The 16,348-nt window shown below is 40.5% G+C and overlaps 1 protein-coding gene across 1 annotated transcript; it reads right to left on the bottom strand.

The window, feature by feature from the left end:
- Positions 1-433: 433 nt before the first annotated feature.
- On the bottom strand, positions 434-13,817 carry LOC104080244 (melanotransferrin-like). The gene is made up of 17 exons (XM_009582566.1): positions 13,737-13,817; positions 11,100-11,263; positions 10,210-10,309; positions 8,977-9,153; positions 8,337-8,499; positions 8,166-8,230; positions 7,328-7,485; positions 6,042-6,228; positions 5,724-5,872; positions 5,421-5,511; positions 5,043-5,111; positions 4,563-4,745; positions 4,120-4,276; positions 3,311-3,393; positions 1,889-2,073; positions 1,315-1,501; positions 434-543 (listed from the first exon to the last, which is right to left on the bottom strand). Exons 1-17 carry the CDS (start codon positions 13,786-13,788, stop codon positions 494-496), a joined length of 2,220 nt encoding a protein of 739 aa, XP_009580861.1. The 5' UTR covers positions 13,789-13,817; the 3' UTR covers positions 434-493.
- Positions 13,818-16,348: the final 2,531 nt, after the last annotated feature.

The following is a 16,348-nucleotide window of genomic DNA, read 5'->3' as shown; positions in this document are numbered from 1 at the left end:
ACTATCTAGCCACAACCAAAATCTCAAATATAGGAGGACAATGCTGCAACTACCAACATGGCAGTTGATTGGTTTTGCATGGAAACAGGCTTTAAAAAACAAGCAAGGCAAACTGCTAACCTGTGCCACTCATGACAGTCCGTATTTTAGTCCATGGTATCGGCCCTGCTATTTCCACAAAAACGCTGATTTCTCCATAGTAGTTGTTCAGAATTGCTGATCCTAGTTCTGTGCTGTGGGTTATGCAGATTGGCCTGTGCTGTTCCACATGATCCCATGCTCCGAACAAGAAAGGGGTGACATATGAGTGGTATTACATTATCATAAACATAAAACCTGCTTAAAAAAAAAAACAACCAAGACAGTATTCAGCATGCATTTCTAGAGATTACTGTTTCCTTGCTGATTGCTTTGGATAGGTTGGACTTGCATATTTCCATGTTTTCAGCATTGATGGTGGTGTATGAGCCTTGCAAAGCCTCAGTATTAGCTGTCAGTTCAATGAGGATGCACAGATATCCTGTTTGCAGAAGTCTAAGATGTCTACAAACCAATAAGAAAGTATACATTCAAAGATGCTATCAGCTTTAAAAATAACAAATTCTTCAGATATTATTCACTAAAACAGCAGAATAGAGCTAAAAATTCCCCTTTTGAATTTCAGTTCTTTAACAACTTAGACTCACAGAAGTCTAACTTACTGTGTAATCTTCATTTACTTCAACACAGATTTTCAGATCCCAAAACAGCTTGACCCTGGCTCATAGACAGTTTCGGTTTTTGTGATAGCTAAATGCATACTTCATACAGCTTTCAGCGGAAAATAATGAAAAAGCCATCCCTTAAGTTTATAAAGGTTTTGATCTTGAGTTCTCTAGTGCACTCTTTCTAAAAAGGAAATTATTTAACTTATTTCTAGGTTAATTCAAGAATTAAATACAAAATTTCTTATCTTTTTCCCAAGTTTGGTATATCCAAATGAATATTATATGCCCTTTTCCCAGAACTGATCTTTGGAATTGAAGGGAAAAATTTCAGAGTGGGAGTAAAACAGTCCTACTTCAATAACCTCGTATTCGCCCTAAAATTATTGGTCGTTCTGTTCCTGCAGAGCTCCAGTTTCAGTGCTTTTGGACAGCAGTTGTAAGAGGCTCTAAAGGAGCTCCAAACACAACACTCCTTGGAAAACTGTTACCAACGGGATTATGCAGAACATACATCTCTATTCAGTCTAAATAAAAGGGCAATAGCTATGCACAGAAGGCTTCCTGCTTTGCATTTTTCTTTAACTCAGAATTCAGAACTTAACTTTACCTGCAGGTGTACAATTTAACACTGATTCTGCTAGTTGAAAGAAAGACACTCCAAGAATTTCCTGATAGCTCATGTGACTTGCATGAACAAGGTACTGAGTAGTGTCTTTGAAAAGCAGATCACTTTCACCATACTTCCACGACTGAAAGAGATGGAATTCAGAATCCAGTTTGCTTCCCAGAGATTCCTAAACAGAAAAGAAATAAGTTCCACAGCTTGGATCATAAATAGCAAAGTTAAGCTGGTGACCCTCAGTTTTATAGCAAGATCTAGCAGAAAAAAGGTTCCACTTTCACCTAGCACTGTCCTTACTCATACAAAAAGATGCAGTTTTGCAGTGCTTATTTCTCAGCAAAAGTATGACCACGGCGGAATGGCAACTGGTGTCAAAATGCCTCTATAGAATCCAAATAATTATTTTCTCAATCTCCTACGCACATTCTTAATTCTTTCATATTGGACCTAAAGGCACTTTATGTATTTAGTATATAAAGCTTTTGATCTTGAAACGGTTTTCAGCAGTCATACATAACAAGTGATAACATGCAAACTTTTTCCCTGTTATCTGCCTTACCTGGGATTTCATTAGAAAGTCATAGATTTTAGTGACAGTCACCGGTCGAGTCATGACTGCGCTGGGGGGAATGGGGCCAAGGTTACAGCCTGCCCATTCTGTGACTGCAGCACGCGTTCCATCCGGACACAAGAGTTCAAAGTCCATAGGGGTATAACCTTTTACCCAACCAGAGCTGTCCAGATCTGAAAAGAAGATGAAGTGAGAGCAAATCCTTTTAAAAAATGAAAGCAGAAGACAGGGTGAATCTCATGCAAAATGTTAAAAATCGAGAGGAAGAAGTTTAGTCAATATGTTCAAAACAAATGCAGCATGCTATGTGGTCATTTATTAGGAACAGGGTAGAGTTTTCACTGAGGAAACAGGTCAGTGAGCTTAAGCTGCATCTGTTGACTAAAAACTGGAGTAACATCAAGGCATACAAACAGCTTATCATGCCTCATCTTCATCTGTAATCAGATTGCTTTCTGAAAACAAAGCAATTCAGCCTCCACGTCCCTTCCTTCCCCAGACAAACCGCTCATTGCTGCATGAATTCCTGTGGGTTTCCAGGCCCTTATACCTCCACTTGATTTTAGAGAGATTCCTCTCTTAAAAAAGTCTTTTCTGTTACTGAAATTGCCTAAATTAGAATTTCAGTGTGCTTTATCAGGCTGAACAAAATGGGAGTTCCCTTTCTCTTCACCTCTATGAAAAGGCAGCATATTTTGGCTGTTAGAGCAGTAGGTATAATTTAAGAAATTGAGGGGATTTAAGCTACTGTAACCAAAACTATTTTCATCAACAAAATCCTATGCTGTTGCAAAGATCAGTATTTCCCAGAGGAATTTAAACATTTCACAGTGTAGTAACAATGTTGTTTTAGAAACTGTGAAAGGCAAAATAATTTGCAGTATTTTTACCTATTAAGCTATTTGGACTGTTTTTTCCATAAGGTGCCTGTGAAACAACATGAGGAAGTTGCTGTGTCACAATGAAGACATAGAACATCTCCCAGCACAAACAGCCCACAGCATTGCCCTTATCTGCCATTCTCAATTTTGCCATTACAAACAACGGGTACATGCACTATGGCTGCCTATGGGAGAAAGTCTGGTGGGAAAAGTCACTTGCTTTTTAAAGCTTTGAGCTTTCCAAAAATTAGTGCAGTCTCCAAGGATGATTACGCCCCCAACACACACCTTGATCTTTGCACTCAGTGATTCTTCCTCTTTCCTCTCTAAAACTGAACAATATCTGGACTTTGAGCTTTACTGGAACACCTACATGCAGAAAGGTTCTTGCAATTTTCCAGTCACAAACACAACTTCATGGACCTAGATTAAACCTGTAAAAGCTGATCCTCACGAGTGATAGTCACTGTGTGGGAAGTAACTGACGCTAATGAACATTCTCAAAGGAAAAGAGAATACTGCATCTCACTCTCTATGTTCTGGAGTAGGTTAAAGTGTTCCATGAAAGCTACATCTCCGAAGTTTCTTCCACTGGGATTGCCAACTAGGCACCTAGTGTGGGAAAAAAACCAAGAAGTTATCAGAGACAGCCACTACACGATGACTGATGTTTGGACAGCCATCTGAAGCTAAAACAGGAATAGCTGGAGGTATTTCCCTCATCTGTAATTACTTGGTGGTTATATGGAACAAGTTAGCGATGTCAGCATAGACCTTGGTGGACAGTGTTCACGTATTTGATAAGACAATCCCTTTCATCCTTTAAAGCAGCTCCCAAGTCAAAGTTGTGGCACAATGTCCATGCAGCCTCACCTTTGCCCAGCTGGGAAAGAGAATGTAATTCAACTAAATGCATTATATATATTCTATAAGAGTACTTTCATCTTTAATACTCTGCCTCTGCTTCAACTACGTTTTTTATAATATCTCCAGTCTATTTAATTACCTCCTGTACCCTACACTGCTTCTTACCTCATCACCTCTGCTCTCTGACCTTCTAACTATATTTCATCCCTTCTCTTTAATGAGTCAGTACCAATGCTCTAAGCCTTACATGTTTGGAAGCATTGTCTTGCTCTGGAAATGGTTTCATGACTGTTTTAAATCACCGATCAGCTGAAGGACCCATAGCAACTGCAACCAAAATAAAACACATGCTAGCAAAACTTTATACAACCAGTTACTTAACAAAAAAAATACTCCAAAGAAAACCATAAGCAAAGTAATAAGCCAATTCTGGTTATTGCTCTGCATTTCTGAGTCTGACAAAAGGCTTACCTGAGTGCTCCCATATTGCCATAGTAACGTTCATTGTGACTTGCAGCACATCTGCTAGATACTCGAGCCCCTTCCACCTCACTGTCTCCAATGCACACCTTGCACAGGTTTCCATCTGCTCCTGGCATGCAGCCCTTCCAAAAGTAATTCTGATAAACTGAGTAGAGAAAACTGAGATGAGATTAGGGCAAGGTATTCCAAAGCCTCTTCTGCATGGGAAAAGACAGGAATGGAATTCAATCCTAACAGCTAGCAAGAAGAGGGCTAAATAGTGTGAAGAATCACACATAGTCAGATAGGAGGAAGAGCTACTTCAACATCCTCTGAGACTGCAATCGTCACTTGCTGGTCAAATCCTCATGGCCCCATCTCCATTTTACTCCCAAATTTGGGACTTCAGATTTCCATGGTCTAGTCAACAGATAACCCAGAGCAGCCCTTACCAGAGCCAATGTCACAGTTCTCAGTATCATTCTCCAGAGCTCCCACTGTATATCTGGAAAGCAGTAACCATCCTCCAGGACTATACAGGTGACTGTGGCAGGATCGCCTTCCCCTAAGGTTACGGATGTTAATCTGTTTGGCATTTTTCTTAGCTAGGGCAACAGCATAAACTGGTGGCAGTGCTGTAAAACAATGACAACAAACAGTTATACTAAGGCAATTAAGTATTCCAGACAGGTACAGCCCCCCTCTTCCCTCCCTCATCCTGTCACGATATCTTCAGTTACAGTAGAGGATCTGCATTTTTTGCTTAGCCACAAAGCTCTTGTCCTAGCTGCCCGGCATTAACTGTAAAGCTCCTACTGAACATGCACAGCGATTTCTTTCCCAAACCAACGTGCAGATACATTCCTACATAAATCCTAGAGGCAGCCTCAGGAAAATCTAAACCTTTTGCCTTCTCAAAGTTGTCCTGTTACCTTTGCGCTTAAGATGAATTAGTTTTCCTGTTTCCTCCGTGCTCTCAGCAGCCGGTGCACAATCTTCCCCTGGAGAGGAGAGACAACCAGTAAGGATCTTGTGACTGCTGTCATTCCTATTACATGGCAGCACCCCATCAAAAACCTTGCAATTCTCTTTAGCCACATCAGCATCTCTGTCTCTTTTACAGAAGAGATATAATAAACAGCCAGACCAAATGCTAGAGCCAATTAGTGGAAGAGCTGGGAAGAGTATTTAGACATATATATTGATTCCTGCTTCCATCACAAAACATCACAAACTGTGGAAATTTAACTATATTTTTAATGGTACTTTTTTGACTCCCTCCCTTATGCTAAGGTCACATGAGAACTTACCATAACATTCTGCAGCTACAGGCACCAGTCCACACCTCCCCGCAATGTAGACATGTGTTGCGTCCAGGGTGACTGCATCAGCCTCACTACTCTGCCAACAGCATAGAAAATAAGAAAAATGTGAATTGTGTAACCAAGCAGCTGTACTTCCCCGCTGGTTGGAAATTCCCCTGCATAAATTCCCTCTCATTCCCACTGGTTCCTCTAGTGTACAAGCTTTTTTTGCTCTTGGTCAGACAAGGACAAGGACATACACACCCTGTGCGGTCTTATCATATACTCTGACCAGAGGGAGTCTCTTACCTTGATCATTTCAATGCATTTGGTCATGGAAGTTGCTTGGACACAGACTAATGGGTCAGATTTGATGCTCAGTGCCCACTCCTCACATTTGCGAAGCTCAGCATCACTGATGCAGCACCAGCGCACAACACTGTTGTCCAAAGAGCTCCCTGCATTAGAAGGAAGGAGCACAGTGAGATCATTTCGCCCATGCACCAATCTGTTCTTTGTTAAGGGGACGTTTAGGTCTATGCATTTGTGCCTGGCAGGGAGGAATAACATGGGAAGAGAACTTTTTCTTCCCTTTCCTTAGCTACAGTCGTCTGGAAGGCTTCTCACCTTCATGGCCTAGTCCCTTAAGAAGAGCTACATAATCCAGACCAAGGACATAGGCAATTTCTAGCTGTTCCTCGAGAAGTTGCAGGTGCTGAGTGGCATCCCGGAACAGCAGGTTCTTTCCGCCAAAGGGTGCTGAAGTGAAGAGTTCAAACCTGGCTCTTTCCTTTCCTTTTTGCCCAAAGAGGCGCTAGGACAAGAACAACACTTTTAATTGCAACAAATCTGCTCATCCTTCCAGTAACAGGCAGCCTTATCCTCCCCTCCCTTCATATCAATGGTTTGTAACACAGCACTCTGGGTTCCATCACACTGGGACAAAGTCCTCAGGTACTGCAGTGAGTGGATGGTTCCAGTCCTAAAAGCATTATATGATTTACTTTTTTGAAGAATTTTTTCCCACCTTAGTTATTCCAATTTATTGGGCTGTGCTCAAAGTCTCCTACCCTAGAAAGGCAACTGAGGGAGTATAGCTGAGTGAGAAACATTTGTGATAAAGATCAGTGCAGTAAAGGAGTGCAAGATATCTTGTGATTTATGATGGGGAGTTACCACGTGCAAAGTAGCTCTGTTCATCCTGATGGTACTGGAAGAGAAGAAACCACTGAGAAGTGTACTAGGAACACTGCTGCTTAGCCATTGCTATGTATCAGGGAACACAGCTAAGATATGTGTTAATAAGTGCACTGACAAAGGCATATGAAGATCTCTCAATAAAGAAGAGATTTTGTACAACTGCTATCTACCAGAGTCTACGTGACAGTACAACCCAGCCCACTGGATTGAATTATTCGCTGTCTGCTGGACTATTTTAAGGGCCAGATAGCTTAATAAATTCTTTAAATTTGCATTTAAATATGCATTTCAGGTTCAGCTTTAAATAGATTCCTGGATGTCAAGGTAACAGATACTACTTATAAGTTGAGAAAAAGAGAGGAACAAAGGTGAGCCCTCCCTGAACCTACGCGTCTCCCTCAGCTACATAAGAATTCATCTAAGTTCCAGGGCAGGATGAACATCATTAGCCATTTTCCAGTTTGGGTGTTATGGCATCTTCCCCTTCTTTACTTATTTATTCCCAGCCTTCTACAGAAGAACACTTTAGAGAGAAGTAAAACCTTCTTCCAGAAGCCAATGCAGGATCCTTCCCCAGAACAACCAATTTTTAGTGCTTTGTTCACACTAATTACAAATTTCTCAAGAAAGAAGGCAAACTGAGTGGTAACCTACACACAAAAATGGAAGAAAAGCCTGCATCTGGAGACATACAGCTTATAATATCCACTCACTTGGATCAAGGTAAGAAATTTGTTGGTGATTTTCTGGAAGTTATGGCGGGTGATGATGCCACGGCCAGGCCCCTTGCCTAAGTTACAGGTGCTGTATTCAGTCAGCTCAGCTGTAGTCCCATCAGGACACAAGAGTTCATATTGCTGTTGTTCTGACTCTGAAACAACAGGACAGTCATGAATCTATGAAGTGAGACACGACTTGGCAGCAGGCACAGAGATGGAAGGTAAAATGTTTTTCAGAGGAGGTTGCTCAAAGATTATGCAAGCAGTACAGTGTACCAAGCATACTCAGGAAAGCTATTTTTGATATGCTCTTCTCTTAACAAAGAGAGGGACCTCAGCCAGAGGTACTCTGAAATACTCTTTAAACTGTACCCCTGTAAATATGTTTGTTTAAAAATACTTACCTGCAAATGCTACTGCTAGCCATCTTCAAAAACATCGATACAGAGCTCGACTGAGTTTAAAAATACAAAACAGGTATACAGGAACTGCACATTTTAGCAGCTCGATACACTGAATTTTAAAAGGAATCTTATAACTCGGGCAATGCAAATACTGACAGCTGCATCAGAGACTTTAAGCTAAAGAAATCACCTGTATAAAACCATCTGTCTGCTCCCACTCTAAGAATCTCCTGTGAGCAATTATTGCTCACTTACTCTTTCCTTTTCTGTTTCCTCTGACTTGTGTGGAGAGCCAAGAAACACCACTAAACTGCTTGCAGAGATTGAATTTTCCCTGGAAACAATAAAAATACAGGGATATCCCCCAAACTCCCATGCAGGAAAGAGCACAACCAGAGGTTAAAAGGAATCTGAGTTTTTAGAGTTACCTGTGGCACTCATAATAGTTAGATGATCTAAAAAGGCAACATCTGCCACTCCATTCTTCAAGCACCTGCAGGAAGACAAACGCCATCCTATTAACATGTCACCTGGCTTTTCCTCCTTCACAAGTTCTTTTTCCCTGAAGGGAAATTCAGCACAAGTGTCACAGAACTCACCTGAAAGCTCCCTCAGAGTCATAGAAGGGTTCGTTACTGCTTGTCTCACAGAAGTGGTTCTTGTCTCTGACATAGGATTTTTGTCCTTGGCAGAGAGCACACAGTCGAGGAGCAGCAACACCAACCCCAGGGATGCAACTTGCATTGAAATACTCACTGATTACTGCCGGTGGGGGTGGGGGAACAAAAAGAAAGAAAAGAAGTCAAATGGGAAAAAGTGGAAGAAAGGGGCCAAATGTATCATGGGCATAACTAGGACTATGGTGCTTTAAAAATAAATAAATAAATCAGTAAATGCAGCTTCATTGTCTAAACTTCAGATTTGAAACATTTGCTGGAAACAGAGTGGTCAAATTTTACTTCGTTGAAACCACCCTTGCGCTGGCTAGATATTGCAAAGATTTGTTCCCCGTTGCATACAGAACACAAAGATTTCCTGTTTTGGTAACAATCCTGCTGCTTTGAGATCACTAGAAAAGTTCTGAAGAGAGCTAAGGGCCAGTATCAAAAACACTCCAAGAGGATATCTCATCCACAAAGCCCTTCAGCTTCCACATAGCTCAGTTCATTCTACATCTGCTAGCATTTCACTCACTTTTGCTGAGGGCAGAGACATAGCCCTATGGCTCCTATCACCCACCTTGGCTCAGAGGTTGCGCCTCATCCCAGGAAAGATCATTTCTTGCAAGGAGAAAGCCAAGTGGAATATTCCAGCCTGATGTCCATCTGGCTCCACTGTGGCAGCTGCGCGCACCTCGTAGCCTCTGGATATCCAGAGTTCCTCGTTTGGCAATGGCCACGGCAAACACACAATTTCCTGCAATAGGACAAAATACGTAACAGAAATATCTAAATCCCAATTCTGCAGCTTCCATCTGTGTACAGGAGTTCAACTACCTCTGTGAACATGGCTAAGGAAAAAAAATTTTAGGCATGTAAAACATAGGTACTCATGCCAGGAACTTTACCATATACTGGCTACACAGCACCTTGTCAAACTGTGATGTGCAAAGCAAGAATGTAAAAATCCGGTGGAAAAGGCTTAGAAGATCATCCAGCTCCATCATCCAATGCAATCACTTCTCAAGAGTTTTGAACATTTGTATCACACTGTTCAGGTATCGTAATGGAAAGAACTCTTATGTCTTATCCTCAGAACATACTTACCATGTGAAACATATGAATTCCACTATGATTTCATGGTTCTTCAGCCAAAACAAAATTCAATTCTGTTCTCATACCGTCCCCTTATTAGTCTCTTCCCACATCCATCTGCTAATTTGGCTTCCTTTTCAGATTCATGTTCCACAAGTGTTTTCTACTGTATGCTTGATTTTGGCTCAGACTTACTTATTCTTGCCTTATAAATCATTCATTGCACAGACTGTTCAGGTCTGCCAGGAATGAAGAGGAATCTTACCATAACAAGATTCTCCACCTTATATTCTTGTTTCTTTAGGGTGAGAAGGAGAGAACTAATTCATAAGAGAAGCTAATCTCTTAAAGAACCACTAGTAAATGTTCAGTTACACTAGTAAAGAGCATGGTATAAGGATTGACACAGATGGAATAAAACCCTTCTTATTCCCTACAAGACGTAGAACTCCAGTACACTAGTGCTGTGTGCAGGGGTAGATACAGACGATTTGTCATAGCGACAGTACCACAGGCAGAAAGGCTGCTAGATATAAAGGACCACCGGTATTTTATTCATCATCACTAAGTTTTAGAAACAGTTATTAGTCACCTCCATACTGCTATAATGTTAATAAAAACATATAGACTTTTTTTCAAGAATTCTTGAGCTTTGCCTTTCACTGCACAGCAATTTATTAGCCAAATCAGAAGTACAGTTTTTGCTTTATGAACCTACCTTGATCATAGATCTCCTTTGCCACCACTGTCAAACCATACAGCTTTACTGCAGAGTAAACATCTCCAGCATCCAAGGAGGCAGCATCTGCTTTATTCACCTTAAAAACAACAGCAAATCCCTCAAAACAAGTGTGTTTACAGGGAAACAAATAGAGCAGCTTCAAGAGAAGAGTTTCTGCATGAGAAGTAGTAACCAGTGATTTTTACAAGCATTTGCTTTGTTTTTAATTGAATCCCTGCTACTAAGCATGGTGAAATGTTAGCAATGAAGGCTGAGTTACCTTCAAAAAATACCAGTTCTTTTCCAGTAACATCCTTTCTCACCTCTTCTTTGGGCCTTCCATTCCAAAAACACAATTCTGATGCCAGCTGAAGAAAAAGGCAACCCCTATTTCCTCCTACTGCTCCCCCAAGACCCCAAATCCTTCTCAGAGTTCTCCTGGCTATAACCTTTCTATAACCCAGAAAGTGGAACTTAAGTCTATTAACAAGGGTTGGAGGACTGAATGAAAACATGAAATAAAGTATTCCCTGAACCAACAAGAAAGAGAAAATATTCACTATAGTCAGACTAGGACCAAAACCCACAAGCAAGGGGAATGCTCTGAGCAAGTTTTAATTTAGTAGTTTGGTTTTGTCCATTTATTTCCAAGCAGCTTTTTACTTATTTTCTGGAGATTGCAAGGACATTAGCTGGAGTAAAATAGTACATCTAGTAGAACACTCATGGGTTTTAATCCTTGCCTCTCAAGCTACCGTGTACTTTGTCATATATGCAATACCATCATTTCAGTGTCATTTTATTCTCCCATGGATTCTGTTTACCAGTTACTTCTTCAAAAGAGGATTTGGACTCAAAATCAGTTTTAAAAATCTCTGTGAACTCACCCTGATTTTATCAATGCAGTCATATGTATTGTGGGCTCTGATGCAAGAAATCCTAGCAAACGAATTGACAGTAGCAAGGGGCAGCACAGCCATAAGTGCTTTGGACAGTTCAGCACACTTTCTCTGTTCTAGGTCAGAAAGGGTGCACCATCGGAATTTCTTCCCTGTAGGATCAAAAGAGAAGTCAAGATTTGTAGGATTTAGTGAAAAGAAACCTCAGTTTAAGACCTTACGGAAGAGGGAGGCTATTTTATTTTATTTAACTTCACGAATAAGTTGATTCTGCTCACTCACACTCACATATCCCCATACTTACAGGCACCCAAGAGATATGCCCAAGCAGTCTGACCAAGACCACTTTTGCCCAACATGGAGGACAATGTATGTTTGTTGTTGAGTCTTTACCACATCTCTTTGCTTCCTCTTGACTGGCAGCCACAAACTAGTTTTTAGGTAGATTTTTCAAGAATCAACAATTATTATGGCATGATCTGTTGCCTCGGAATCTTCCTTGCTTCATCCTCCATGAATCTTAGGCAAGGTTGCCACCCAAAATGAGGAAACAAAGGCAAGGACATCTTTATGGCTATGGTCAGTTTTCCTGTTGGGATAGCAATAAAAGGAATAGCACTTACAATGTAGGGTAACCTTGTCACCATCTTCCTGTTATCAGACTGCAGTTTTTCTCCTAACAAGCCAACTGTGATGTGACCTTATCAGAGCACAGACCTTCTTGATGTAAACAATGCATTCACCAGGGTTTAACAGTTTTATTGCTGTCAATTGTGTCCTTGGTTATCAATACAGGCCATTCTTTTAACCTTTGGCCTGCTGTTTCCTCTAGTGCTTTCATACATGCATATTCCCATGCATAATTTATCCATACCAATATTAATATTTCTGTTACAAAGTTCTAGAGAGTCAGAACTAAGCCTGCAAAAGAACAAGAAGGATCAAGGGAGGATGTTGGTAGGGGATCAAGTTGCTTTAGCTTTGTTGAATTTAGTCTTTAGAGAGGGGATTGTTGTTTTTTAAATAGACAGTAACTGGTGTTCCAAGTCCCAGCTGTCTCATAGCACTGAGCTACATGCTTTGTTAGAATAGCATTTCCCACTGAGCGCCATGCTTTGTTAGAACAGTATTTCCTCCCCATTTTCTTTCCAGTCAAGGACTACCTGATTTTAAATAATAAGACCCAGATCAGAGCTCCAGGGTCAGAAAACGTTAGATCGGAGAAGTACGAAAATTTTAAGTTGGAAGAAGTTCACAATTAAATGCCACCTTATTTTTTTTTGAGAAAAACAAATCCCTTAACCCAGAAAGTGAGGATCTGGGACTATTTGAAATTACGATGGCAATTCTGTGACTTGAACCTTCTTCTGTTTTTAAACAATTTACTATCTAAGTGTTGCCTCAGCAATGACAAGTAACTTGGTGCTCTTCCCCCAAGATAGAGGTTTATCTTCCATGACAACACCCACCATGAAAGACAGAGACTAGGGACAATTTGGTTATTGACAATGAAGAATCATGTACTATGTTGAACAGAGTATTGAATAAGCATTAACAACAAAATCCTTACAATCCTACCTCTTCCAAGCAGTAAGAATTATCTTCATTTCTGGATGCCAAACAAAGAGATTAAACAACCTGCACAGGAACACTCTACAAATTTGTAGCAGAACTGAACTATTCAGTTGTCAGATCTTTTTCCAGCTGAAAACTAAGTAACCAATAAAAGCCAAAACAAAACAGTGCCAGCAGAAAGAAGGAAGACGCAATTAGAAGTGGAGGAGAAGGTGAAGCCTCCTTTTCCAGGAGAAGTCTGGGATTTGGTTGGTTTAAACTGACTATGAAGCTACATCCCAAGTAGTCCAGACATGTCAACAAAATCTCCTCTTTTGCTTTAGGCTCCAATTATTCCACCTTGGATGTACTATGACTTATTTTGTATTCTTCCTGTTAAATGCCTTCTACTCTGAAACATATCATCATACACATCTCAAGAAGATCCTATGCATTTAAGAAGGAAAAAAGTGATCATTATATATAAAAATAGCATGGAGTTATGTAACTAGAGAGAATCTTATACCACATAATGAAAACCAGGACTGAATGCATAGAAAACACTACAACATCTCTAACATTGTCATTTCCAGATGTTTAAGCATTTGGCTCTCTGGCGAGCTATTAATATTAAAAAAAATATTGCCTGGAATAAATAATGTTTACAATTAAAACACTGAAGTTTTTATTTCTTTGAGCATAGCATCAGACATCAGTACTCCATTTGTTTTGATGTTAATTCAGTGCAATTCCAAAAAGAAGCCATTGTGGTTTTAGAGGGGAGCAGCTTGAAATACACTGATTCATTTTGACAGTGTTAATGAGTACGCAGATCTCAACTATTCAAAGGAAACAAACCTTCACTGAATTGCTAAGAAACTAGTGTATCAAGCTGCTTCAAAACTAACAGGATCACCATCTGCCAATGATCAAACAGGAAAAATACAGGCAAATGGAAATCACAGGCACAGTTCTAGCTGCAATTTCTTTGCACATAAGAAAACAAAACCAAAGCATATATTAGAGTTTGTATCCTGGTAACCCATCCAGAGTTCTCTGCATCAGCCTTACCTGAAGACAGCAAAGTGAAGATGATTAGGACAATTAAAATCACTGTCTTCATGATTACAGCAGTTCAGCAAGGATCCTCTCTCTATCCTGACGCTCTGCCTTCTCATACCGGGAATTCCACAGTGGTGACCAAAGCTTCTGGAAGATAACAAAGGGCTTTTAGGCATCAACAAGGATAAACCCAAGATTTAAGAAAAAAACCAAACGGTTAGAGGATGGTATGTCCTTATATGCAAAGGAGAAAGGGACAGTGTCCTATTCCAATCCACAAATGGAAAACATCCATGCATTTTCTTATCTGTTATGAACAGATATAGGAAGAAATGTAAGCCTCTGCTTTTGAAATAAATTGTGCTTCTCCTGTTTCAAAAGGCACCAATATGCCTTCAGGAGATAGGTAAGACATATCTATCTTACAAAAAAGGTATCTAAAGCTAAGTGAACTGTCCACACTACTGAACAGAATATTGAAGGGTCCTTCTTACCTTATTTTTTCACCTGATAATGGTTTATCTGTTGAGTAATTTTAAACGAAAAGTAATCCTATGCCTGCCTAAGAATTCAGAACAGAACTGTCACACTGTTGACTTTCTTGACTCTCTTCATTCCGTTCTATCACAGCAGTCTCATCAAAGCTGGCTTATTTCCCTGTTTTCTAACACTTAGCCTGGAGTATTTCCTCTTAATTACTCTACAGCAGCCATGATTAACATAATTCTACAGCAGAGGAAAAGAATACATATATATATATATAAAAGCAGAAGTGTGCATATTGAACTGATCTGATGATGCATAAAATACTGCTAACATGGTTTCATCTTTCCTCTTCAGGAAAGAATTGACTATTCCTAAAGTCTTGGAGAAAGAAAGTCTTTTTCCTAGTTTTGTTTTTGTTCTTCATCTTATGGATTTTGTTAGTACTTTCTCTGCTTCATGTATTTTTGCCAGTACTTTTCCCAGGTTTCATTTGTTGCCTTATGTACTCTTCCCTAGTGATTCACAGTCCTTATTCCCCACTTGCTTCATTTGCATTCACATACATAGATTCCATTGCTTAACTCTGTGTTTCATAAATTCCCGCACTAGATCTGAAACATTTGTTGAGGTGTTATGTCTCCTACCAATCCGATCACAGAAGGAGTTACATTTCTCACTACTTCCTGCACTTCCTGAACAAATGTTCTCAAGCCCTAAGATCTCAATTCTCTTATTTGCTAAGAGAACAACTGTGGTATTATCCCACCCTTTGACTTGGCTCACCTGCACAGGCCTAGCACAGCTCAGTACCCTTTGGGTAGTATGTTTTATTCCTCAGTGAGTGCAGTTTATATAATCTTTTGATACAATATAGTATCAGATATAAAAAAAAAAAAGTAAGAACAAAACACATGATAAAAGTAATTTTAAAATAGTTAAAGGTCCACATATTTACTTTTAATTCCAGGGAGAAAGATTAGATCAGGACAGATCATTCATCAGTTCAGTTAATGTCAGTTAATATACGCTATAAACAAGCGTGTTTCATTTAACTACACCTTAACCTCTGAATCACTCCTGAATCACTTCGGGGGAAACTTGTCAGTCAGGCCCACCAGCAGGGTGCAGTTAGACATCAAAGCTAATGGCTCTTGCAATGCTTGTAGCAAAGCACCTAACAGGATCAAATCCCATCTTCTTTGAGGTTTTACTTCCTGCTAATCCTACCATTATGTTAGCTCATGATATATGTACATCCCAACAACTCAGTCAGCTAATATTATTACTATTACATGAGGGCTGCATCTGGATCTCTGCTCAAATTTTACATATTTAAAAATAAAAGGCTCTCCTGTATATGTCTAAGATACTTGTACAGATACTATGCTGCTGTCTGTGGTGATGTGAAAAAAGCAGAATGACACAAAGATGTAGACTTCATTTAGGCCTAGTCAGGAAAACAAACAAACATTAATTACAAATGTAAAGTAATCGCGTCAACCGAAAGGACCATGTCCTAAAGCACTGAGGATGCAGAAACACAGCTGCAGGACTCTGGAATTCTTTTCCTACTGATTCACCCTATGAAACTACTCCCCTACCACCATCAGAAAATGGTAATTAGCTACTTCCCAGTAATGTAGCATCTATGCACCTATCTAGGGATGCATCTAAAATCATCTCTACAAAATCACCTCTGCGCTGCCAGGATCCAGGCAAGGGACATCAGAGTAGGAAGAGATGTTACTGCACTACCCTGCCCGACATCTCACTTGCAGGAACAGCATTGTGTCTGTCCCGTGTCATGTCCCATGCCAGGCCCCTGCCCTGACATCTCTGGTGCTCCCATATCTGTGGTGAAGGACTTACCTGCCCCTCAACAGCAACGCTGGGAAGCAGCTGAACCCCAGCTGCCTCATCCTCAACTCCCCAAGAAGCAGTCCTCTCCTCAAACCACACTTCCCTTTGAGGAACAGCTTTGTCCTGACACCATGCCCCCCTTGTGGAGCAGCCTTGCCCCCATACCACAAAACCTCAAGGGCATCCCTGTCCCCACATTACATCCCCCGGGAAACGGCCCTGTCCCCACATCATGTCCCCTCAGGGACGGCCCTGTCCCCACACCACACCCCACC

This window comes from Fulmarus glacialis, unplaced genomic scaffold (assembly GCF_000690835.1).
Source record: "Fulmarus glacialis isolate BGI_N327 unplaced genomic scaffold, ASM69083v1 scaffold35907, whole genome shotgun sequence".
NCBI lineage: Eukaryota > Metazoa > Chordata > Aves > Procellariiformes > Procellariidae > Fulmarus > Fulmarus glacialis.
This window is presented reverse-complemented; position numbering and strand designations above follow the sequence as displayed.